The sequence below is a fragment of the Panthera tigris genome, chromosome X (genome assembly GCF_018350195.1).
Source record: "Panthera tigris isolate Pti1 chromosome X, P.tigris_Pti1_mat1.1, whole genome shotgun sequence".
In the NCBI taxonomy this organism is placed as follows: Eukaryota; Metazoa; Chordata; class Mammalia; order Carnivora; family Felidae; genus Panthera; species Panthera tigris.
Window position 1 is genome coordinate 92,106,784 of NC_056677.1, and position 26,592 is coordinate 92,133,375.

The 26,592-nt window shown below is 45.5% G+C and overlaps 1 protein-coding gene across 2 annotated transcripts in view; it reads right to left on the reverse strand.

Moving 5' to 3' along the window:
• AMOT (angiomotin) overlaps window positions 1-26,592 on the reverse strand; it is a 60,580-nt gene that overhangs the window by 11,482 nt on the left and 22,506 nt on the right. For both annotated transcript variants that reach the window (XM_042974658.1, XM_042974659.1), the window contains 6 exons: window positions 24,114-24,591; window positions 19,790-19,934; window positions 18,603-18,695; window positions 15,969-16,114; window positions 2,583-2,732; window positions 1,406-1,596 (listed from right to left, as the gene is read on the reverse strand). In XM_042974658.1, coding sequence (XP_042830592.1) covers window positions 1,406-1,596; window positions 2,583-2,732; window positions 15,969-16,114; window positions 18,603-18,695; window positions 19,790-19,934; window positions 24,114-24,591 — 1,203 coding nt within the window. The remainder of the gene's footprint in view (window positions 1-1,405; window positions 1,597-2,582; window positions 2,733-15,968; window positions 16,115-18,602; window positions 18,696-19,789; window positions 19,935-24,113; window positions 24,592-26,592) is intronic.

Consider the following 26,592-nt stretch of genomic DNA (forward strand, 5'->3'; position numbering starts at 1 on the left):
GATTTTAGCAGTGAACCTCCCAGCATCAAGAACGCTGGCTTTCCCACATTTTCTCACACTGCACACCTTCACGAGCTAGATCTTTCTAAGTTTCTGCCCAAAGATGACAAAATTCACCCTTCGTCTCCTTTTCTGTGTTGGGGTTTCCTGAATAACCTTTGAATAAGCACTGGGCACAGGTGTTTTCTTGGGAGGGAGCAGCTAAAATTACACTTAATTCTGCTTCTAATCTGCCTACAAACTCCCCGACCATCTTCTAGCACAGCTGGGGCTTTCGTGCGCTCCGTTACTGCCCTCGCACGTATGGAGCGCCCTGTTCTCCGAAAACAAAGACAGGTATGCTTAAGCCCATGATGACCTCGAAATCCATGCACAGGTGATTTCAAGCCATGTAAGATTTATCAGGTCTCCATGTACTTGGAGGAAGGCAGAGTGTGTTAGAGAAACAGTAAGACGTCCTCCTGGAGAATCAGGAATACGTGTGCAAATCACGAGCCCAGCTCTTAAGCACTGACCTCCTCCCGATTTGGCATGAGAAGGACTCGCAAATAAATGTATCTGCCACCCACTCGACACACACATCACAGCCTAAACTCTGGCAAGTGTTTCCAGATTCCGCCAGCTCACCACCTTTAGGAGAACGTTCGAAACAACACTGTGGTTTTTAATAACTTTCTGGGTAGAGCCTCTCTGGGTACCATATGCTCTGGCCTCCTTAGATACCCGACTGGAGACCAAGCCTCTGTCTGTCTCTCCAGCAACCAATGCCATCTCCTGATGCGAATTTAGTTTTTGTCGTTTCTCTCTTTCTTTTCCAACGGGTGATTATGAACAGCAGCGAGATGGACAGACTGGACAAGAGCACTGTGTTTCCTCCAAAGACCCATATTTAATGTTTTCACGTGCATAGGGGACACGGAAGAGGCAAAAAGTTTAAGAAAAAAAAAATCCTTCTGCTGCTTTCTCTCCCTTGCCAAATGGCATGTGACCGGTTACATGTGATGAACTCATGGACACGGAGAATGTGGCTCCGCCACTCCTGAGTGACATTTAGTTTCTGAGTAGCCTTTCTCCGGAGTGGCTTTCACTCCCGTCCTGGGGCTAAACAAAGAAACCTACACATGTGGCCGAAAGAAGGTGTGGCTCTAGCGAAGGAGGCCTGCGAACCTTCAGTGGATCTCGTGAAGTTAAGGTTCATTTTCAAATTCCTGACCCCAATTCCTAAAAAGTCTCTGTTTAACCAGGTGAAAGGAAACACACTTAGGCAGACACTGGGGAGGGGAACAAAGAGCACTATAGGAGACAAGGAAAGCAACACATGGAAAAATCTTTCAACAGGTCACCTTTCTGTTCTGCCCACCCACCCATGCCCTCCAAGCAAGGATCCCGGAAGCCAGCCACTTACCTCTGCGCAGCTACGGTTGCGGCGGCGTCTAGAGCGAAATGCCTCATCACATTCTCCTCTAAATACTTCTGCTCCCACTTTGTCATATCGGCTTCCAGGGCCAGAATCCTCTCCTCCTTCTCGCGAAGCAACTCCATCAGCGCAGTGGCGCTGTGTTCTGAAACACTGGCGGGCTGAGGGTTGCCCTGGCGCTGGTTGGGGAGATGCCGAGACCCCTCGGGTTAGTGAGAGAACCATGCTGGCAGCCCCACTTGAAGAGCCCCTATTCTTGGAGAGCATGACTGCCCGTGCCACTTCAGTTTGGATCCTGATCCGGAAGCAAGGGGAATTCAGATTTCCTCCCAAGGCAAGATTTCCTCCCAGGCCCCACTTTCTATCTTGGGGCCTGAACAGGAGACTCCTTTGATCAGGAAAGCAGCTTGCCACATCAAATAGTCATGCCGTTCAGAAAGTGGATGGTGGGTTGAAAAACCACTATCCCTGCCTGCCAGCACGGCACACACTAGAAATGGACATTAAACACCTAGGATTGGGCCCCTACCTTGCCCCCAACTTGTTGTGTGGCCTTAAGTGAGTCACGCAACCTTTCCTGGCTCTTGATTTTCTCCCATCTGAAAATGAGGAGGGGTACGGCCAGATGATTCTAAAGACCGGAGCGTGAGGCACCTGGGTGGCTCAGTCAGCTGAGCGTCCGACTTCCGCTCAGGTCATGATCTCGCGGTTTGTGAGTTCGAGCCCGGCATCCGGTTCTGTGCCGATAGCTCAGAGCCTGGAGCTGCTTTGGATTCTGTGTCTCTTTCTCTCTCTGCCCCTCCCCCACTTGTGCTCTGTCTCTCTCTCTCTCTCTCTCTCTCAAAAATAAATAAACGTAAAAAATAAATAAAGACCGGAGCCAATTCTAAAATGTCTGGAGTCTATTTGTACAGCATTTTCACTTCTTATAGGGTCTACTGTTCACATGAAAATAAAAGGTACAAGACAATAGGCATTAAGGATTTTGCCGGGCTACGAAAGCTAAGGAAGCCGACCTCATTGTCACAATCAGGAGGTGGTCTGGAGGAAGATCAAGTGGGGCAAAAACACCTAAAGATGAGCAAAAGTGTGGCTCTTATCGTCAGGTCCGACACCCAATGGAAAACCACCAATCAGGAGCGGTCTCGTTTTAAGTTCTCCGTACCTGCTGAATTCTGAGCGATTCCAGTTCCCTCTCTAGCCGCGTCCGGAGACGATGCTCCAACTGCTCACGTTTTTCACACGCTGCCTGGAGCTGTACGAGGGCTTGCTGCATCTTCTCGACCTTATCTACATACACCTGCTTCTTTTTCAGCTGAAATTCCAGGTAGGGAGAGATGTGAGACGGCACAAAAGAGGACAGCAGAGTCAGTTATGCAGCCCCCAAATCCAGCCTTGTGTTTACATCTCTTTCTGCCCCGCTCCAAGTAAAGAATGAAATGGCAAGAAGGTCCTTCAGGATGAGGAGTACGCTGCCTTGTACTTATCGTGCAGAAAATGCGATGGGGAAGAGGAATTAGGAGCCCCCCTTGGACAGTTTCTGCTTCTCAAAAGCGAAGTTACCATGCAATGGATTATAAGAGTTTTTAAACCTCTTCATTGACTAGCACTGCCCCACTACACGTTTATGAAAAGAACACAGGTTATTTGCAATTTCTGCCTCACTCATGAGCCTGAGTTGATAACACTGGACTCTGAGAACACAGGATTATAATTTCTCAACTTTATGCTAAGCCCTTTACAGATATCTAAAGACTCGAACTAATGAGTCAAATCCAAACCTAAGTGAGTCAAACGTGATTCTTCCTCTCTACAAGCCTATGAACCATAACTAAAAGCAAAGGTAGAAGCAGGTTGGGACAAAGAATTTGAAGTTTTTAATTTATTTTATAATGTTTATTTTTGAGAGAGAGAGGGACAGAGTGTGAGCAGGGCAGGAGCAGACAGAGGGGGAGACACAGAATCCAAAGCAGGCTCCAGGCTCCGAGCTGTCGGCACAGAGCCCGACGCGGGGCTCGAACCCACAAACCATGAGATCATGACCTGAGCTGAAGTCGGATGCTAAACTGACTGAGCCACCCAGGCACCCCTGAGACTAAGAGAATTTGAGTTCTTTGTCCCCTTGTAGTTCATAGGCCAAATCCTGGCTCCATTGGAATAGAGGAACGAGGATCTCAAGGCTCTTTTAAGAAGGCATATACCTCAACACTTAAGAAGATTGGGCTAAGTAAGTGCAGCTTCCCAGCTTGTTAGCAAATGAGGAGGTTATGCTTTTCATCATATTCGTGGGGTGCCTCTCTTGCTAACAGAATCAACCCACGAATTCTTTCTAATGAATACATTCTTCCAGGCTAGTCTCACATCTGTCATTATCATTAATCATGGAAGCTGAGGTTAGTTAAGGATACTTTCACTTTAAGATCTAAATCGAAATATTATTGATGACCCTGTGAAGAGGGAATTGAAGAATTCAGCTCAACTCGAACTTTTCAACACGTTCCCAAGCCCTTGAGCTAGCTAGCTAGATAGTTGCAATGTTAGAAGTTACCCTTCCAGAACTGCCCAGACGCATTTAGCAGGGGGCAAGCCAGCAGGACCATTGCAGAAACCAGGTAACTTAACAGTAATGAGTCAAATCACTGCTGTCGAGAATGTCCAGTCAGACAGCAATGGCATGTGCCGAACTCTCCTTGTCTTAAATGCCTTGTCCCCAAATGAGGATAGCCAAACTTCATCTAGGTTGTAGAAAACCGATCTTACATTTTCCTATCAGACCTGTGGTATACTTTGCCTAAGTGACTCGGAAAAGAAAACTTAAAAAAATTCTTTTTCTATACTTTCTTGACATTTCCTTTCATTCTAAGATCTACTTCAATTTAGCCTTGTGGACCAGTTGAGGTGAGTTATAAGTCTAGATTTTTTTTTTTTATCCATTAGACTTTTTCCTAGAAAATAAAACAAACAAAAGCCATTCTCTTTCTTTCAGCAAGCTTACACTTTTCCTTCCTGGGATGAGTAACTATTTGTAACACCAATGACTAGGGCAATCAAGACCTTTAGGCCATGGAGGTCTCTGCCTTCCTATTTGCTAAGCTTAGAATAATTGGAGAGCAGGGAATATCCTCTAACTTCACCTTTTGGGTTCCATAATCCTCACGAGCTATTTCAAGTTGAATGCATGTATTTGTGAATCACTCTGAAAATCCTAGGGGAGCAGTGCAATGTTAATGCAGAGAATGTTAACTATAATTACTGAGGCTTACAGCAGTTATACTTAAAGGCAATTAAAGTTAGCATGCAGTTCTTGCCTTGATGGTAAAGTACTCCGGTGCAAGCTCAGAGAACTGAAAAACAAGCAGTCCAGGGCCTGGTGGAGGTCTCCACACCCTGCCTTTCTTGAGAAAGAAAACCTTAATATCTTAGCAAAAGCATCTCCAGCAGTAGAAGTCACTGAACCAACCCTTCCAGAAGGGAAGAGCAATAAAGGCCCAGGGAGTTTTCTGAGCTGGGTGAAGATAGGCATGCAGGTCAGACAGCTTTCACAAAGCAGGCCGAGAAAAATCCAATTATGCTTTGCCACTGAGATGATTATACATAAGGTACCAAGACCACGGTTACTGGCATAATTCACCTCCCACCTCCTTTAAAAGAAGAAAGAGTGTAGTTCACCCATAAACACCATGGTCATTTAGCAAATGCTTAATCTGTAGATAACTTAAGACAGAAAAGGACAAGTGTTGGATGCTACCAATGCAAGACCCTAGAGATGAAATCAACAAGTCAGCTGTATTCTAAGTTACGTACTCTGTTTTCTAGATCTCATCTATATTTAGAAAGGAACAAAGGTCTATATGGTTTATTCATTCCTCTACTATCGTCATATGCTTCACTTTTACCTTCATCGTGATAAATCCCCTTTTCTTTTCTGCCTCGCCCCTGTACACGTATCTCCTGTGCTAAGCTCCTCAAATGTTAGATTGTTAATTAGGACATTCTGGGTCCCCAACTTCATCTTCCAATGTGATCAGAAACGCCAGTGGTTCCTTCTTAGGTAAAAAGAGAGGCCACATAGTAAAACGGTTATGGTCATGAGCTCTGGCCTCAAACAATCTGAGTTCTCCCACTCACTAGGTATGCAAACTTAGGTAGGCTATGTAATTCATCCACCAACAACATGGAGATGATGATAATGGGATATACCTCTATAAAGATCAAATGAGATAACACATGACGTGCTTAGTAGACCACCTCATACAAAAAGTACTTAGAGTTGTTCTTTTTTTTTTTTAAAAAAAAGTTAATGTCCAATCACACATGCTCTGGTCCTTTCAACTCTGAACATTCATGCCAGATAGCCTTGATATGGTTCTCATTATTTCTGTAACTCTAATTATCACATTCATGTCAAATTAAGACAAACCAAACAAACAAATAACAACAAAGACAGAAACCGACTCGTAAATATGAGAACAAGCTGGCAGTTGCCAAAGGGGAGGGGAGTGGGGGATGGGCAAAGTGGGCGAAGGGGATTAAGAGGTACAAACTTCTGGTTCTAAAATATATAAGTCATGGTGATGAAAAGCACAGCATACGAATGTAGCCAATAATACTGTAGACACTTATCATGGTGAGCATTTTGTAATGCACGTAATAGTTGAAACACTATGGTGTATACCTAAAATTAATGTTATATGTCAACTACACTCAAATTAAAAAAAAAAAAAAAACACTTAAAGACATTAAAAACACAGCCATTTTCCCCTAGGAAGACATATAAAACTAATCCTTCAAACGCTTTATATGATAGAGCTTCAGATATCTTTATAAGACAAGGCCATTCACTGGAGATACAATTAGAAGCAAGCGCTAAGTAGCCACAAGGACACCCTATTTTCTCCAAATGACACATTTCTCCAAATGAGAAATAAATACTTTACTTAGAGTCAAGGTACTGCTTAAAAAAAAAAAAAAAAAAAAGAGCCTTAGGCAGACCTCATTCCCTACAATACCACACAGAGTCTCAGATATTTTTTTTTAATTTTTTTAATGTTTATTATTTTTGAGACAGAGAGACAGACAGACAGAGCGTGAGTAGGGGAGGGGCAGAGAGCAAGAGGGAGACACAGAATCTGAAACAGGCTCCAGGCTCCCAGCTGTCAGCACAGAGCCTGACGCGGGGCTCGAACTCACAGACTGCGAGATCATGACCTGAGCGGAAGTCGGACACTTAACTGAGTCATCCAGGCGCCCCCAGCTATTTCTCTATTTGACAGCAAATGAAAGGTAAAGGAACCAAGTGGCAATCAGGGAACTTAGATTCTAGTCCTAGCTCTGCCGTTGATGGTAATTTGTTTCCGTGTTTTCGGCCTCAGCATCACAATTTGTAAAAAATGAGGAGGGTTTCAGGAGTCAGCAAAGGAAATGGTCAGCGGCAGGCTAAATCCATCCATCTCCATTCATTTATATATTGGCTATAGATGCCTTCCGGCTAGAATGGCAGAGTTGAGCAGGGGCAGTTACAAAAGAAACTGTATGGTCTACAGAACTGAAACTGTTTACTATCCGGTCCTTCTGTAGATAAAATGCCAGACCCTGGAGTGATTTTCGAATTGTTCCGTGGAGTGCTTCAGAGGCCACGGTGGTGGGTAAGTTGTATCAAATGGCTTCTCTTTTACGTGTTGTATATATTAGGGTTCCACATAAAACTTAACTTCAACAAAGACTGCCACATCATCGAAAATATATATGAATATATACATGTTCTTGTGTGTTGTCTGTCTGCCCTAGCGATTGGGCCTGTCATCTGACCTCACTCCATCATCTTTTCACACGTGACACCTCAACATGGCTAAATAATTTAAGGTCCCTGAGGACCCCATGGTATTTCACACCTCAGTGCCTTTGGATATGGAGATTTTAAGAAATTTAAAAAGAAATCACTAGGCTAGAGAGATGACCTCAGATGGTCTCTAATAGTCTTTCAATTCACAACTATTTTATGGATCTCAACTTCCCCTTTTCCCCTTCAACGTTGACCAACAACTGAGGAAGGAAGCAAAATGAGATCCCAGAATTCTGTATGGGCGCATTCTTGGAGGCAAAAACAAAATAGAAGTTCTGCTTTAGTTTGTGTGTATGTGCATGCAAAAGACAGAACATGTCATGGGTGTACTCTCCATAGGATCTCCGATGATTCGTTTCTCCATGTCTTCAGCATTCAAGGAAGTGAAAGTTCACTTGAAAAGTTTCTAAAGCCGGGGCGCCTGGGTGGCTCAGTTGGTTAAGCGTCCGACTTCGGCTCAGGTCACGATCTCGCGGTATGTGAGTTCGAGCCCCGCGTCGGGCTCTGTGCTGACTGCTCAGAGCCTGGAGCCTGTTTCAGATTCTGTGTCTCCCTCTCTCTCTCTGACCCTCCCCCGTTCGTGCTCTGTCTCTCTCTGTCTCAAAAATAAATAAACGTTAAAAAAAAAATTAAAAAAAAAAAGTTTCTAAAGCCAAGGTAGTGGCTCAGGTCTAGAGATGAGTACTCATGGGCCTCTAGAAAAAGCCAAGTAAATCCATCATTTAAACCAAATTTTCGGGGCACCTGGGCAGCTCAGCCTGTTAAGGGTCTGAATTCGGCATAGGTCATGATCTCGGGGCTCATGAGTTCGAGCCCCGTGTGCTAACAGCTCAGAGCCTGAAGCCTGCTTCAGATTCTGTTTTCCTCTCTCTCTCTGCCACTCCCCCACTTGTTTTCTCTCTCTCTGCCTCTCTCTTTCTCTCTCTCTCAAAAATAAATAAAACATTAAAAAAAATAAAACAAATGATCTCTGGATATTCAGTGAATAGGAGAAATCATTCCACCCATCCAAGTTTTCTTTCCAAAAGCCAGTTTTCAAAAACTTGTCAGAGCTCCCTTTCCCTTGCTTTCTATAATTCTATATTCTCCTAATGTTGTTCCTTAAATCACTCTTAATTTGTGTCTTGATATTTTAGACTCCCCTTCCCTTCCAACTCCATCCCTACCTGCTACCACAAAGGTCTAATGTATGGGTGTTTATTCTTTTGCTTCTATACCAGTGGTTCTTAACTGGGGGCGATTTTTCCCCTAAGGGGTCATTCAGCAATGCGTGGAGACATTTGTGGTTGTTACAGCTCAGACTGGGTTGCTCCTGGCTTCTTGTGTATAGAACATCCTGCAATGCACAAGACAGCCTCCTCTACTCCTACCAATGAAGAATTATCTGGCCCCCAATGTCAATAATGTTGAGGAGATCTCATTCATGCCGCACCTTCAACAACTGCTTATATTCACACTTTAATATTATCATGCTCTCTTTAGTCACAGAATAATCTGTCATTCGAATCATCTGACCTGACCCTGATTGTTGCTTTTCTCGAAGTCTCTCATAATGTGTACTCTAGTAGTATCAGTCATTGTGTAAGATTTTATTCATGTGTGGATTTGTTCGTTTGTTCATTCGTTCATTCAACAGATACTTACTGAATGCTTATCATGTGTCAGGCCCTATTCTACATCTGAGAGGAGCAGTGACGCAACGAAAAGCAAGACAACGTCCCTGCCCCATTAGAGAGCAACATCCCATAAGCCCCATTAGGGCAGGGCCTTTCTTTTTTCCTTTGCATCCCTCTGAGTTTCTAGTTTGAGTTCATGTTTTCACGGCCCTCTTGGTGACCAGCTCATATGAAATAGCTGTCGAACAGAAGAGTAAAAATGAGCATAGCATAGCTCAGCTGTAACACTACAAACATATAAAAAATAAACACGTACATTCATTAATGTATCTACTTCGTTTGGCAAGTCAAGTTAAGGGTGTCACGTCATTCCGATTAAGAGAGAATTTTTTAAAGGGGAACCAAAGTGGGATGAATGGCAGAAAGGCAATCCAGCGAAGAATAGGGCAGATACTCTTGAGCTCAATCAATCATATTTTTCCATTGCACTTCTGCAATAATTTGAACCCATTCCCAAGCATTTGGCAGATCTCTTAACCTCCTTCTGACTCAGGAAAATCTGATCCCTGCAAATGAATACCACGTGATGGCATCTTTTCCCTCCTTCCAACAACTGTGGACGTCTTTCAAATGTATTTTTTTAAGGATGGCTATATACAAAACTACTCCTGGGGCCCCTAAAGCTACCCATTGATCTCGGCCATTTGCAAGGAAGTCATTTAATGATTAACCTTTTCCATGTATGCACTGGTGGACACAGCATAGGGTAGGATATTTTAGAATTAAGGGATCTGGATTTTGTCTTAGATTTATCACTAACTGTATAATCTGCCTGCACTTCAATGTCCTAATCTGTTGAAAGCAGACAAAACTTGCAAGGTTCATAGTGGGAGATATAATAATACGTTTGGAAATGTTTTCAAGAAGTTAAAAAAGTACATAGGGGGTAGGGAAGAATAAGCAGAACACAGAATTTTTAGGAAGTGAAAATAATCTATATGATACCATAATGACAGACACCTGTCCTTATATATTTATCCAAACCCACAGAATGTACAACACCATGAGTGAACCCTAATATAAACTAGGGACTTTGGAGCAATGATGTGTGAATGTAAGGTTCATCTACTATAACGAATTTTGCCTCTCGGTGGGGGATGTTGATAATGGCAGAGGCTATGCGGGTGTGGGGGCAGGGAGTATATGGGAAATTTCTGTACCTTCCCCTTCTATTTTGGGGGGAACCCAAAACCAGTCTTAACAAGTAAACTCTTGGGCGCCCGGGAGGCTCAGCTGGTTAAGCGTCCGACTTCAGCCCAGGTCATGATCTAGAGGTTCGTGGGTTCGAGCCCCACATCGGGCTCTGTGCTGACAGCTCGGAGCCTGGAGCCTGCTTCGGATTCTGTGTCTTCCTCTCTCTCTGTCTGCCCCTCCCCTGCTTGTGCTGTGTGTGTTTCTCTCTCTCTCAAAAATAAACACTTAAAAAAACTTACAAAGTAAGATCGTACTAAGTAATAAAAATATACAGATGGATAGGTAGAGGGGGTGGGATATTATTACTGGCTGGCTGAACATCATCATATACACACACTTCATTGCCTAAAAGACACTGAAACGAATAATACAGAACTAAGTCCAGTGCCATAGAAAACATCCTTCACTGTGTCTCATTTTCATCTTCCCTTCCATTGCCCACAACTCCACTCACTGTGTCACAAATGTCACAATGGAAGGATACTTTCTGGGGCACCCGGGTGGCTCAGTCGGTGAAGCATCTGACTCTAGATTTTGGCTCAGATCACGATCTCACAGTTCAAGGGTTCGAGCCCCACGTCGGGCTCTGTGCTGACAGTGCAAAGCCTGCCTGGGATTCCCTCTCCCTCTCTCTCTGCCCTTCCCCGGTTCGTGTGCATGCACTCTCAGTCTCTCTTAAAATATACAGGTAAACTTAAAAAAAAAAAAAATAAGGGGGTGCCTGAGTGGCTCACTCGGTTGAGCGTCTGAGTCTTATTTCAGCTCAGGTCACGATCTCACAGCACAGAGCAGCCTGCTTGGGATTCTCTCTCCCTCCCTGGCTCTCCTTCTCAAAAGAAATAAGTGAACAAACATTTAAACAAACACAGAAATAAACTGTACTTTCTTTCCTCGTCTCCTCTGCACACAACTAGTTATCTGTTACTCCGTGAGCCGTTAGTGCTTTCTGTTTGATTTGATTCAGCCTTACTCAGGAGCCCTGGGCTCCAAGTAAGAGTTCCCTCTGAAGCAATCTGGTAACACTACCCTGGTATTAGCAAGCTGCCTCTGTCTGTTGAAACCACCTCTAGAAACTTGCTACCAAGAGAACGGAGTTCATTCTGTTAAGGAGACTAAAGGAATTACACAAGGCTTCTACTTTGGGAATTTAAAAAGGTAAAACCACAGGAAAAAAAACTGAGAGAAAGCAAGCTCTGGGAGGTCACTCCGTCTCTATTTGGGGCAGGGACATAATTTCTTCACATACTGGGTGCAGCAACACCTACCTCAATAAAATATGCGGCCTTAAATCTAGGAAAGGCCATTCTTAGATGAAATGCCCTTCAAATGAGTCAATAATTCATCAGCAGAACACCCTGGAAGATTCCTGGCTAGATAACGTACTCAGATCTTCCATCCAGACTTTATAATCCAGCATAACTATTACGTGAGTTTTACCTACAGCAACAAAACCCTGTTTGTTTCACGATTATTTGGGATGGGACATAAATGTCGATGCCTAGCACGGCTTCCTCTAATCCCGGGAAAGGAGACCAGTCACGGTACTGTGAGGATGGCACAAAGCTGTCTATCTCTCCAACCAAAATGACAAATCAAACAAGTGGCAAGGTAGCCAGACATAAGAGAAACTATCAGCCATAGAGACTAATAGTGGAAAATGGAGGGAAACAATATGAATTTCGTTCTGAAGAACCGAGCGCAGTGGCAAAAGGACACTGGAAAACGCGCTGCCACCAAGAGTTATCGCTGCGATGTCTAAGGCATCACCAGCCATCGTAGTTGAGCCAAGGTTAACACTTGGGCCCCCTTTCCCTGAATCTCTGTGGCCGTCATTCTAGCCTCGGGCCAAAAAACAAGGCTCACTGGTGGTTGTTGTTGTTGGGCTTTTTTTGTGTTGTTTTTTTCTTTTGTTTTTTGTTTTTTGTTTTTTTGCCAGCCCTCCCACATTCCGCTCTGTCCCTTCCAGTGCACTCTTCTCAGTAAGCGGCCCACCCGCAGCATCTTCCCTCTTTGATCTCGCCGGGGCCTTTTTCCCACCATCCCTGAAACAATTACCCAAGCAGTGGCTCGGCTCTGGGTCATCATAAGACAGTAGCCAGCCAGAAGCCTGGGCTGCCTTGAGTCTTGTGAGTGGATATGCCAGGCATCTGTCGAAACTCTCCAGTGAGGTCGAATTGGTGGGGGTGGGGGAGATCTCTCTGAATGGGAGAATGCCATGGTTGCTGTGGGACACAGAGTTCTTTTGACTTGGGAGTTTAATGAGCCTTCACTTCAACAGGACCTACGTGTCCCGAAAGATAAGGGCAAGGATGGAAAGGCACCATTTACCTTGGCTGCTGCTTGCTGCATAGGCTGCAGATTGGTGGCAAGACCTGGATCATAGTGACTCGCCAAACAAACAAACAAACAAACAAAAAACCCCAGAAAACAAAAAGCAAACAACAAAACCCCAAACAGGTCTGTTCTTTAGTAAAAGTGCTAGCCCCTTGCCAGCAAGATACTTTCCCTAACGTCAACAGAACGGGGTCCATCAGAGAATCTCTGCTGAGTGTGGAAGGGGACGGAAGTTGTGACGGCGGGAGAAAGTTCTCTGTACGCCTGAGGCACATTTCTGTATAGAGCTTAGAGAGCACAGTGGATGCACAGTATCACGGGCAAGAGTCTTCATGGGATTAGAAAAATGAAATGAATTTCGAGAAAAGCATCTACGTGAAGACTTTGTACCGAGAAAGACATTAAATGCACGCAAGGGTCCTTGGACCATTAACGTAGCCATAATCTTTCCCTGGCAGTCTTTGTTTTAATTGAGATATATTTGACATATAACATTATATTAGTTTCAGGTGTATAACATAACAACTTGATATATGTATTGCCCTGCCCTGACACTTAGCAGGCTAAGAAAATACTCCCTAGACAAATGACTTAATTTGGGAAAATTTCCCTAATTCTCCTTTGCTAAGCAGACTACAAATATTTCCCCTGGAAGAACTTCTAGGAAAAATTCGGGGTGCCATTTGTGAGCCATAACTTAATTCTCTGTTTATACAAGACATAGGCAAATGTCTGACATATTCCTCTGCCTTCCAAAAGGACTATACATAAGCCATCTCCAACAGATAGAGGAATACATTTTCTATTCATGAATACCATTTCTTGATTTAGAGATGTTCACTGATTTTGTGAACAGTGAAGATTCCTTACTCGATTCGTTCCAGGGCCCCCTTCCCTAATGTCCCGTACTTAAAAAATTTGAGGCCAGGTAGAACGAGCTTAGTGGGGGTTGGGTGCCAGCAGAAAAGCCAAACTTCAATGATCAATTCCTGTATTTGAGAATAAGGAAAAGGAATGTTTCCTTTGAATATTATAGAAGAGACAAGACAAACACCACCTAAGAGCAAAGTGAGCTCTGATAGGCTGCTAAAACAGAAAAGAAAACACGAATCAGTGGATTTTTCTTGAGAAAAAGAGTCTGGAAGACATTACATGGCCTCTGCCCTTGTGATTCTACTGGGTAGAAGGCTCCCAGCCCGCTCTCCCCCATCAAATGTTCCACCTCCTGTAGCAAGAGCAACTCAGAATTTCCCAACCACTAGCCTCTGAGCGAAAGCACAAGTTGGATGAGGGCTAAAAAATTAACAATAATTGATGAGTTCATTTGACATATCTGGCCGCTAGATGCCATGATTCAACCCTAGCCTAAGTTTGCGAACTTCTTTTTTAAATTGTAAATCTACGTGTTTTGGGGGCAGGGCCCTGGAAAACGACTACAAATCTCTGGAACGAATGCCCAGAAAAGCCTCAGAAGTCTGAAGCCAGAAATATATTTCAGGCAACTGTTTCAGTGAGGGCTGCCCAGTGGGAACTACAAATTAACATCCTCTCCTTAGATGTATATTATTTTCATGATTAACAACCAGTTACCACTGAGCCTTAGGACACAGCAAACCGAGAGAGTTGCAGAGTCTTTGTCCCATTTACCTCCTACTGGGTAGGCACCCTTCCTGGAGGGGCAGCAGGACTGTGTATATACCCCAATCTCTAAGCAGTCTGGACAAGCCTCTTGTTGAAAAAGAGGGGCCCAACGGGTGGAGCCGTTTTTGTTGTTTTTTTTTTTTAATGAAAAGATGCAGGGGTTACTAAATCTGAACAAGAAGCGCCCACATTTTCTCCTCGGGAATGGAACCAAAGGATGATTCAGATCGGGAGACAAGCAGCAAGGGCTAGGGAATTCATGGGCTGGGGAGTCATGAGATTCCAGTTTTATTCCTGGCTCTACCCAACAAGCTACTTCTCGGCCAGTCTCTCGTCCCTTCTCAAAAATAATACAGTCTTATCCTTGTCCTGTAATTGATTCTGCAATTTCTTCACAAGAGAGGGAAGGGAAAGAATGTACGAGAAGTAGCAAAAGGTTAAACAGTGTGCTCCTGAGGTCTGGACACCAGACATATACGAATATTCCTCATGTTCAATAAAGCAACTCAACAGTTGACGCAGACCACGGATGAAGCAGGACGCTAGCCAGATTTTATACAACCTGTAGTTTAATGATTAAGCAAGTCAGGTCAAGGACATCATAGGTCAGGCAATATTACCTACTGGAAATGTATGAACCCACAACCCAATCCCAACAAGCACTTTAATCCCCATCCCCAAAAAGCAAAAGATATCTGTGAGTCAGGAGATCTCTGGGAACTAGAACCATTCTTCCCGAGGGAGAGGAGGCAGGTCATGAATGAAGGTAGGAAAGACACTTCACATACCAAAGCCACAAGGCTGAGGGCTTGGTCACGAAACACTTTTTTTTTTTTTTTTTTTTTTGGTCTCAGGTTTATAAAGCTTCCAATTTGTTACAATGGAGGCTATTTTTTGTCTTAAAAAAATTCAAATTTTAGGGGCGCCTGGGTGGCTCAGTCGGTTGAGCATCTGACTTCGGCCCAGGTCATGATCTCGCTGCTCCTGGGTTTGAGCCCCGCGTCGGGCTCTGTGCTGACAGCTCGGAGCCTGGAGCCTGCTTCAGATTCTGCATCTCCCCCCCCCACCTCTCTCCCCCTCTCCCACTCACACTCTGTCTCTCTGTCTCAAAAATAAACATTAAAAAAATTTGTTTTTAAAAAAACATTCAAGTTTTAGAATAGTGAGATGTGAAATTTTCTTCACCAAGTTACACTTTGGCATCCATTTTTGTTGGAACATACCCATTCCCTGAAGTACAAAACACTGAAGCGTCAATACAATGACAACAGACACCCACGATTAATTAATGACAGTCCAGCAGCAATATTCCCTCCATTTCACATGAACACAGTTCAGTGTTGCAATCGAGTAACATCCACATCAAGACTAATCAGATGCACATTTATCATATGCTTAGGATTTGGGGGGCCCTTGTATTTGTCAAGGAAAGACCCCATCCTTGCACACAAATAACTGACACTTTCTCCCTGTCACATAGCCAGTAAGGCCCAGGGCACAGTTCCTGGCCTGCCATAAACTGTAAATTTTCCCTGGGTCCCATCCTGTCTTAGACCCCTTCAAGATTGCTTCTATTTCAGAACCAATCTGCAAAATAAATCCTAGGACGAGAGCCATAGCCATCAAGGTTCTTCTTTTTTTTTTTTTTTTTTTAACCCCAGTGGACCAACTTCCCACTGAATATCGGGAGACAAGGACCATTTTGATTTTAAGATCCTTGGAGTACTTTAAAATATCTGGTACCTTCCGGTTGGGGGACAGCATCGGTGCCAGTTCACAAAAATGGGGAGTCCCCAGTGCCCCTGATTTCCCAGCTCGCCCCCTCTTTGGGACTCATATGCTACCTTAAGGAAACCGCACATACCTCTTCCTCCAGCTTGACCACCTTGGCCTGGGCGTTGCTCAGGGCCTGGTCTCGGATTTCAATGTGTCGTCGTTGGTCCTCATTGGTAGAACGGGCAGTGGCCAGCTCGGCCTCCAGCTTCTCCTTCTCCCTCTGGCTTTCCTTATCTATCAAGACATGAATTATCAATACGGCCATTCTGGAGCTAGCTCAAAAGCTTACCTGAGCAAAACTGACAATCATACCCATTATTAGATATCCTCTAACACACAGCTCAATGCACCAGGATACCCAAGATTGGGACCCTATCATTGGCTCTACCGCTAACTTGTTATGTAAACTCAGAAAAGTCACCTAACAATGGTTGTGGTACACAAGCAAGGTGAATGCAGATGTAAAAAAAAAAGTTTTATGAAAAGTATTATGCAAAGAATACACACACACAGAACAGGTAGGCTTGGGTCTTCGATTGTATTTCCTCAAGTAGTCTTGTAGAGCAACTGAGCCCCCCGAAATTTTCCCAGTTACCTCCTCCTGACAATATGTTAAATCAGTCTAAAACTGGTATTCCGTAGAACGTAGAAAACCTGAAATCCCACCCTTTACTCACTAACGTTATTTTCCAACTGAAATAAGTCCAGGATTGCCTTGTAGATACGTTTTAACGGGGACAAACCTCATACCAGAAACGCAAAGGGACAGTTTTGATTCTCACCTGGGGGTTAGAGTGCCCTTCCTCTGCACACCGTGATACTTAAGTTTCGAAGAGAAACTTTAATAGGGCAGCCCCGGGTTCCCTCCCACTCTCCCTTTACCTACCCATAGAGGGGTACCTCGGAAAGAAATGAACATTTGTTGAATACTCACTGCACACCAAAATATTGTACTAACTTAATCCTCAGGAGAGCCATACAAGGGAGGCATTATTCTCTTTTCCATTTTGTATATGAAAGAAAAAAACACAAAAAAAACGAGACTCGGAGGGCTTGAATAACATGTACCAGGTCTCACAATTAGTAATTGAGGACACACTGGAGCCCATACTTAAGGCCAGGCTGTTCTAAACTCTTTCTAATGAGACTGCCTTCTCCTAGGGCTGAGCTGGTTGGGTCTCTTTAGTGTAACTGGAGCACATCCCCCAGGGAGGCTTTTCAAGAGGACCTTCTTGGCTCTTGCCACAGCCCCAGCCACGCAGCACCCCGTCGATGTCCAAAGGCGAAAAGAACTAAAGGGCCGTAAGTCATGCCCTCTTCCCCGCTTGCTGAGTGGAGTCCATTTTTCCCTTCTAGAACCATTCGACAGTCCCTCACCGCATTGTTAATACAATTTTTTTTCTACTAAACTCCCGCATTGTATAAACCAGTAGCAGAGCTCGTTGCACACCTGAAATACCATCGCCACACACACACGGAGGAATATGAACCAGCAGATCCCAGGGCAAGAATCCATACACTTTTCTCTTTTGTTTTGTTTTGTCCTGGGAGGCCGCCATCTTCTCCACCAGCGAACTAACTTCCAGGGTAACGGCGACACCGCAAAAGCCAACTTCACAACAATTTACACGAGGTACTGATGACACCAGAAAAACTACATTCTTCCCTCTAAGACATACTGACAAAGGAACGGGAGGCTCAGGGAAATGGGGAAGAAAAAAAAAGCCCCACTTCTGAGGCCAGAGCACAACAGAGCAACCCGGGAAGGGAGGGGGGTATTGTAAGTGAAGATCAAACAAACTTGTAAAAGCTGACTAGAAGCCGCATGGAATGACTTGAAAGGGTCATGTGGAGGCCCAGCAGAGATGGGGCCTGACAAGTCCCCACCACGCACTACTCTAGCTGGGAGCCCCAGTGAGGGAGGCTGGGAGTAGGGCACACCAATTATGGACATCTGCAGAAGCGAGGGTAGTTCATCTGTTTCCCCCTGTGGACTCAATCCACTGCATAGTTTTTATTGCTGGTTTTATTGTAGCAATTGGAAAGAATGAGGCATTGTCTAGCTGGGTGGAGTCTATTAGGGACCGATAAAGAACAGGATTAGTTCATTGTCACGGTCCTCCGGAGTATTTCCAGACAAAGGAAACAGTATTATGAGGAAAGACATAGTTCTGCCCTCCCCCACCCCTCCAACTCTCCAACCAGAGTCACTAGTTCAGGCCACAGCGGCGGGTCCTCCTGTAGCTGCCCTTGGAGTCTGCCAATATGTGACGATATGATTTAATACAGGGTGTCGAACCAAGGGAGCCGCAGGTGCACATCAGGTATTCCAAACACTAATCATCAATCCCGCATATTAATCCCATCTCTACCAGAGCCAGCACATGGAGCCCTCAACAATAAATCCCTTCAACATTAAGCGACCCCATGTTCACTGAGGTCCTTTGCAGCTAGCCTTGACAAAAGCAGGGATTTCAAAGGGGCCTCTCTGCTTTAATCCAGAAGGACCCACGTCGATGTGACTAAATGTGGCAAGCAGCCTTCTTGGCCTAGAAGGAAAAGAACAACACTCCCAACTTTATGCCCCAACGGGAAAAAGAATCCCTAGATGGCATTCACTCTGTTCTGGCTGTTCTAGACGGATAACAGAACTGTGTGATCTTTTTACACATCTCGCTCCCAACCACACATTCATACCTGCTGCTGGAGCTTTCAGACTTACTTTTTGCAAAGAGCTGAGAGATGGTTTTTCTAGTATCCTCCGACCCCTCATATTCCTTCTCTGCAAGCTGCTTGTTGGCAGTCTCGAGACGCTCTGTGGAATTCAAAGACAATCAACAAACAGGTCCTCATATACGAACTTCCAAGCACATGGTGTCTGCCCTCTAACTACTGATCTTGAGGGGGGCGCCTGGGCGGTTCAGTCAGCTGAGCATCCGACTCTTGATCTCAGCTCAGGTTATGGTCTCGCCGTTCATGAGTTTGAGCCCTGCGTCGGGCTCTGCACTGACAGGGTGGAGCCTGCTTGGAATTTTCTCTCCTTCTCTCGCTGCCCTGACACCACTCGTGCTCTTGCTCTCTCTCTCTCTCTCTCTCTCTCTCTCTCAAAATAAAAAAAGATAATAAAAATAAAAAAATAAATACTGATCTTGGGCAAAACAAGCCTGCTTCTTCTTGTTACTCAGGAATAGGTGACACACACACAGATTTGCAAATGTGGAACCCCAAACAGAACTAAGCCATGGTAGGGAAGGAGGAGGTGAGTACCGAACACTTTCACTCCTCACTGACAAAACCCAAGTGTGGAATTCTAGATGCGAATGAAGGAATCTACCCCTGAATATATGACATCTTTCATTCACCAGGAAAAAAGAGCACCAAAGTCGTCATAAAAAGTCTTTAAAATCGTGTGACATCAGAGCTAGAAGGGGACCATGGGCAGCATCCAGTTCAGTTGTCTCATTTGATCAATAAGGTCATCTAAATCCAAAGACGGAAGATAACATCCCCCAGGCCATCAGTTTTGATGGTGACAAAGGTTAAGGTAGAAACACAAGCAGGGAGCCCTACAAACAGTGGAGGACGTCACTGTTTCAAGCTTGCACCGCCCCAAGACAGGCTTCTGCAAACCCCATAAGGGAAGAGAAGCAGCACACGTTGTGGGGGCAGGGCCAGGAGGATCCGGGAGTCACGGGAGGGACACTGTGTGATTCAGACATCACCTCATCCCACTTCGATTAAGCAAACTTGGGACCAAGTTCTATTGCAGTTCCCGAACCCTAGCCTTATCTATGCCCTGCAACTTAGCGACCATGCTAGCGGGGTGGTCAAGCCCTAAGAGCCTGAAGGTACACTCCCCCGCCTTTCCCTTGACTACCTTGGCCAGTGCTTCAGAAGGAAGTCCCTCACCTCTCAGATCCCTGTTGAAGTCGTGCATTCTTCGAATTTCACCCTCAAGCTTATTTCTCATGGCTTTCTCCAGGGCCTCTCTTTTGGAGGATGACTTTACAAGGTTCTCATATGCCTCCGAGACTCGCTGGATTTCTGTCTCCACCTGAAAAAGAAAAAAAAAAAGAGGAAAGATAGTGGGGATGGTAGGAGCTTAATGGGAAAGATGGTCTGAAAACATATATGCAAATCCTTAATAACAGCTTCTCCCAGGGCTTTACAGATGGCCCGACGCCAGCACAACACAGTCAGATGAGAAAAGTTTCCCAGAAGAATTGCTAAAATCAACCTTCAGCTCAGCAACTAATTCACAGGGTCACGAGACTCCCTCAGGTTAGAAACAAATACCGTTTCTGCTGTCAGAGAAGGTGGTAGGAGAGAATAAATTTCATCAGTACAGTTATAAATGATTTTCATTTCTGTATAAGAATCTTCCTAATTTTGAAAATACTATTAATAATGTATATGGTACATAGATAACATTATTCCAGAGTTTCCAAAGGGCTTTCCCATGTTTGTTTCAATTTGCCCGGATATCTGCCTTCACAAGGACACCTCTTCCCATCTTAGCAGACAGAAAAGTAAAACTGCCCTTTCTGAGATCGAGTTAGGGGCAGAGGCGAAGCCCAAAACCTCTAAGCCTCAGCCTTATGCAGTAGTTCAGTTCAATCTAACAAACTTTTACCAAGGGCCAAATATTTACAGAACTCTTAAAACTATGGTGGGGAGGGGTACCTGGGTGGCTCAGTCGATTAAGCGTCCGACTTCGGCTCAGGTCATGATCTCATGGTTTGTGAATTCAAGCCCCACGTCGGGCTCTGTGCTGACAGCTCAGAGCCTGGAGCCTGCTTTGGATTCTGTCTCCCTCTCTCTCACTGCCCCTCCCCCGCTCTTCTCTCCCTCTCCGTCTCTCTCTCTCTCTCTCTCTCTCTCTCTCTCTCACACACACACAAATAAATAAACGTTTAACAAATACGGTGGGGGCAGGGTGCCTGGGTGGCTCAGTCGGTTAAGCATCCGACTTTGGTTCAGGGCATGAACTCATGGCTCGTGGGTTCGAACCCCGCATCAGGCTCTGTGCTGGCAGCTCAGAGCCTGGAGCCTGCTTCGGATTCTGTGTCTCCTTCTCTCTGCCCCTCCCCTGCTCGTGCTCTGTCTCTCTACAACAAATAAATGTTAAAAAAAATTTTTTTAAATACGGTAGGGTGTGTGAATATGAATGAGGACATTATTGTTTCCCTTCAAGGAGCTCTCAACCTAATCAAGAACGAGAATATAGAGAAGGATGCATTATTCACAACAGTAGAAGTAAGGGCCACAAAAGAGCAGGGGAGGAAAAGGTATTCCTGGTTGGGGTGAGGGGAGAGGCAAACAATTTCAGGCAGGAGGTGGCATTTCAGTCAGATCCTGAAAGCTGGGTCAGATTTCAATGAGCCGAGGTGAGGGGAAGGGTATTCTATTCTGAGTGAGCGAATGCATTCCCAGAATGACCAGTAGTCTCATTTGGCTGGACACGGTGGGGTACACGGACGGAAGCTGATGAGATCTGGCTGCAAAGATAGACTGGAGTCAGATCATAAAAGGGCTTTAATGCCAGGTATTTGGACTTTCTCCCGTAGTGGGAGACCAGGACAGATTTTTGAACAGAAATTCGTGATCGGAGTTGTGTTTTATGACACCAGTGCAAATCCTGTAAAATGCAACAACAACAACAACAACAACAACAACAACAAAAACCCAACGACACACAAAACCTCAAAGAGAAGGGGTCTTGCCCCAGATCAGCCCGAATCGGGAAGAAAACATGAAATTAGACTCCAGAGTCTTTCCGTAACCAGTATAGCTTCATGGCACACAAAACAGCCACAGAGATATTTGCATATAATTTATATAAGATAAATAAACCCCATGGCCTATTAAGCAATTTGCAAATTAAATCTGACTCCTACAACCATTCCGCATTCCTTCTCAGTTTTCCACCACCCTTCTTAACACAGCTCGGGGTACTTTATGGAGAGAAATATCAGGCCTCCAGCGGGAGACTGGGGGAAAGGCTGGGTTACCAAACAACTCAGATTCCACCTGCCCCAGCTCCAAAACGATGCCTGAGGCAGGACTGCCTGCAAACAAATGAGGCTTACACCAAAGAAAAGAGCGGACTCCAGAGTGTTTTTCTCCTTGCAGATGGCACCAAGATAACAGCACAGAAGGTGAAAACTGGTGAATGGCATTTTGAGACAAGATCTGCGAGGCCTGGGCCCGATAAAGCTCGTGCATGAAATTCAAGTGCTGGGTACAGAAAATAAACATTTCCATTTGAAAGATCAGGCTTGGTATTAGTTGGCTCTGGGCAGCGCTGAGAAGGCAAGGCTTTCCAGTCCCCTCACAGAATGCCACACCCGGAGGGCAGTCCCTTCACTCCCGTTGTTCGGAGTACTATTTCGAGATCTGGTACCAAATTTTTCCCTACCCCCTGTGTAGACGCCGTACCCCCCCCCCCTCCGATTACCAGTGTTAACTTCTGTCCACAGGACTTTCCAGGAAAAGAAGTCACAGAAGGGCATATCCCCTGGTTTGGTCTAGGATGGTGGGGGCAGGGAAGAGGGGTGTGGTGGTGGGTTTCTGTCTAATTATTCCCCTCATGAGCCTCGGACCTTCGTATTTTGTCTAGCACCAGCTGGCATCTACCATACTCTTCCCACTTTCCTTTCCCTCTTCTGCCCCACTTATGCCTCTCATTCACTGTGGCATTGGGTCAACCTTCACTCCCCGCAACACTTAAGCTGTGCCAATGACACTTGGTTGAGGCATCTTTCTCCCCACTGGGGAACAAGCAACAACAAACAACGACACAAATCCTATTCTGCTTCTCTCCCCTGTCACCCACCTTGCCGATCACTGCATCAGAGATGGGGCTGGAGCCACCCTGAAATAGACAGTCTGGGGAGGGGTATTAACCGTTTAACCCAATCAGCCAAACAGGCCAGTCTGCTTTGAGAGTGAGAGTATGGTTAAATTTGTTGCACCAGTATGACTGGGGGAGGGATGTACAGTTAAACGAGAGGAGGGAGAAAATGTAAAAGTGGGGGGGGGGTGCAAAGCCAGACAGAAACGCTTCTCATTCAACCCCAAGAAATCCCGTCCAGATTTTGGCACACTTTGAGGGAGGTGGTTTTGCTACATTAAAAAAAAAAAAAAATCCTCAGCTGACAGTAAGCCCTCTTCGACTTTAGGACCCAGATCTGGTGTTTACAAATTCTCAGTTTCATTCGGGCCCCTGAAATTTCCACTCCTGGGTGTCTCCTAAGGACAGAGTTGCTGAACAAAACCGGGCAATGTCCCCTCCCTCACACACCTTCACCCTCACCTCCCCGGAACAGTTCACGTTGTCGGGAGATCAAAACCACATGAGCACCACAATGAGAAAAGCTGCAAAGAGGCTGCCAAAGGCATAACCCTATTCACCGACAGCCACTGGAGGCCAAGAGCTAAGATTCCTAGCTTAGGGCACTCAAGAGCTAAAGTCCCAGCTGGAGAAGACAGGACGGGCCCAGAGAAGCAAGTGAACTCTATGGGACATACACCCGTTTTTCTATTTCCTCAGCCTAGGGCTGGCACCTGTCACCCAGCTGTGGTGCTAAGCCCCTCCTGCCCCCCACACACTCCAGAGAGAGACAGCAGATGCTGAATGTGAGCTGCAGGGGAAAACCAAAGCAAAAAGGAGGCAACAGAAGAGGTGCTGAAAAAAGTTGCTATGAGAACTCCCACTTGGAAAAGCGCTCTAAGACTTTTCCAGAACAAGGCAGGGCAGGATCTGGATCTAACTACAGTGGTGAGATTTTTGTAGGAATTGTGGTTTCACAGCGAAGATCCCAATTCAGTACCGGGGAAAATATAACCAAGACAAAAGGTCTTTAGGCTGGCAGGACGTTCACCTATACAGGTAATGGCCAGGGTTCTTGACCTTACGAAGAAGTTTCTCTGCCTTTTGGAATTTGAAACCAACCAGTCAAGTTTTCATTAGGGCTACGGTGTCTGGGAAAACAGTGTAATTATGTTTTGTTTTGTTTTGTTTTCTCCTCACACAGATGTCAACTGTGACTTCCCCTAGAAAGTTAGGCAGAAGGCTTTTCCCCAAGTCTGATCCACACCTAACCTTCAGAGAGAAGAATCCAGAAGACCTTCCCAGAAGTCGTGCAGGCACCAGTAAGTGGAGACTTATTACATCGATGTGAAACAAATAAGATTGAAAGACGACTCTGATACCCCCAAACGGGGGCCTCACCTTCTGCAGCCTGGCCACCTTCTCGTAGCATCCTTCCAACTCCTGCCTCAAGTTCCGGTTCTCGTCTGACAGGATCTCAACCATCTGCTGGGCTCTGGACACAATGGCAAAGGGGTCCGCTGGCATCGGCTGATAGGAAGCGGATGACGGTTGGGCCCGAGGCATAGCTGAATAGGCCTCTCCTGGCTGCTGCTGGTGATGGTGGTGGTGCTGTTGCTGCTGCTGACCCAGGCCAGGCTGAGTGAGCCGGTAATGATCGCTCTGGTGAGCCGGGTTCGGAAGGAAATGCTGCTGTGGCCTAGGCAGGTGAGCCGAGTGGTCTCCTTGGTTTGGGACCAAGGGGTGTTGGGCAGGAGACAGTCTTGTGGCTGGTGGAGACTGCAGCAAGGGCAGGGAGCCCCCAGACGTGAGGGAAGAAGTAGGACTGTGAGGCCGTGAGCTCCTGGCCGACAATGACAATGAGATGTCCTGCGCCGGCCTGTAAAACATGGAGGGCGCGCTCAGGTTAAGCTCTCTCCGAAGGCACTGGGGGACAAGGGCACAGGGAAGTGAGATGAGGAGGCTTCCGATGCCCCCCAGGGTCCCTGCAAAGTAAGGAGCAGGCAGGGTTAGACTAAGGAAATCTCTGCAAAGACCTCCACAGCTCTTTCCAGGCCTGACCTGTGAGTGCCTGACAGAGGTGTGATCCCGTGGACGACTGAGCCAGGTGATTTCCAGGTCTGTTTGGTGAAAATCTAAGTGATGTATGCCTGTACTCTGGTTGCTCAAATCTAAGCATCTTTTGTTAGAGAGAGAGAGAGAGAGAGAGAGAGGGGGAATCTTAAGCAGGCTCCACTCTCAGTGTGGAGCGCAAGGCGGGACTCGATCCCACGACGACCATGAGATCGTGACCTGAGCCGAAATCAAGAGGTGGATGCTTAACCAACTGAGCCACCCAGGCACCCCTCAAGTCTAAGCATTTACATTTTTTTTAAGTTTATTAATTTATTTTGATAGAGATAGAGACAGTGTAAGTGGGGGAGGGGCAGAGAGAGAGGAAGACAAGAGAATCCCAAGAAGGCTCCGTGCTGCCAGTGCAGAGCCCTTTGTGGGGCCTAAACCCACAAAACCGTGAGATCATGACCTGAGCCGAAACCAAGAGTCCGATGCTTAACTGAAGGTCTAAGCATTTAAATGAGTCTTCCAGAAGGTGATTTTCACGTCATTATTTTAAACACTCTTCTGATGTTCCGTATGTGGTCAGCACGTGCAGAGTCAGATTTGGAAAATATGTTCCACTTGCCCACAAGCAAATGGCAAACTACAGTCAAAACCAGCCCTCTTCTTGCTATCAGCAACTCTCTTTCATAATTCATACAGTCACAGAAAACTACTTGAGGATATGCAGACACTCAGACATTAGAGACACCACCACTGCCACAATTCATTGATTTCCACACCACGATGTTCAGATCCCCAGCCTATTCCTTGTAGAAAGTTCTAGAAAGAGAGGTTTGGTACACTGCTTAATGTGGCTCTCCCACTTTTGTACCTAACACCGGACTATTAGTCATTAAGGGCAACAATCACAGTATGTGAACAGATCACTTTCACCATCACCACTACCAGCAAGAATATCTGTAAGTAAACGTTGAAGATGAGAAACTTGTTCATCCCCCAGCCCATGCCCAACTAACCTCATATACTCCCACATCCTGTGGATGCTTGTCCTACAGCTGATATTTCTCAATCCAGGGAAGACAGATGGCTAAGAGCATGGGATTTGGATCCCGACAGAATTTGGAGACCTTTTCTACTGCTTACTAGCCGTGTAACCTTGCTCAAGTTACTTAATCTGCATGAGCCCGTTTTGTTCCTGAGGTCACGAATGAATTGCAAAAATACTGGGCTCTTCTCATTTTTGAGCTCAGTAGGAATTACAAAGAGTCTCTTGTCTACCTCCCAGTGAGATAGGTTGACCTTGTTAGGGATTTTACGTATGGGATATCCATTTAATCTTGGCACTAAATTGCATCAAATTCATGGGGGACCTGGGGCAAATCACTAGGAGCAATTAACTTTTAAAACTGGCATTTCAGATGCTAAAGCACGTCCCTCCCACATACACTTCAGTTACTGTTATTGTTCATGTATCTATCCCTACACGAGATCCTCAGTGCGGCGCCTGGGCGGCTCAGTCGGTGAAGCATCCAACTCTCGGTTTCGGCTCAGGTCATGATCCCACGGTTCATGGATTCGAGCGCGGAGCCTGCTTGGGGATCCCTGTCTCCCTCTCTCTCTACCCCTCCCCTGCTCGGTCTCTCTCTCTCGAAATAAATAAATAAACTTAAAAAAAAAAAGAGTGAGAGAGAGAGAGAGAGATCCTCTCTGGAAGAGCTTTTGACAGCTGCAAAATCATTCTAAACACTTGCTAATGGATACCCAATAACCTAGATGCTGGCCAGAACCCAGGCTCAACACCTGGGCTCTGTATCTCAGC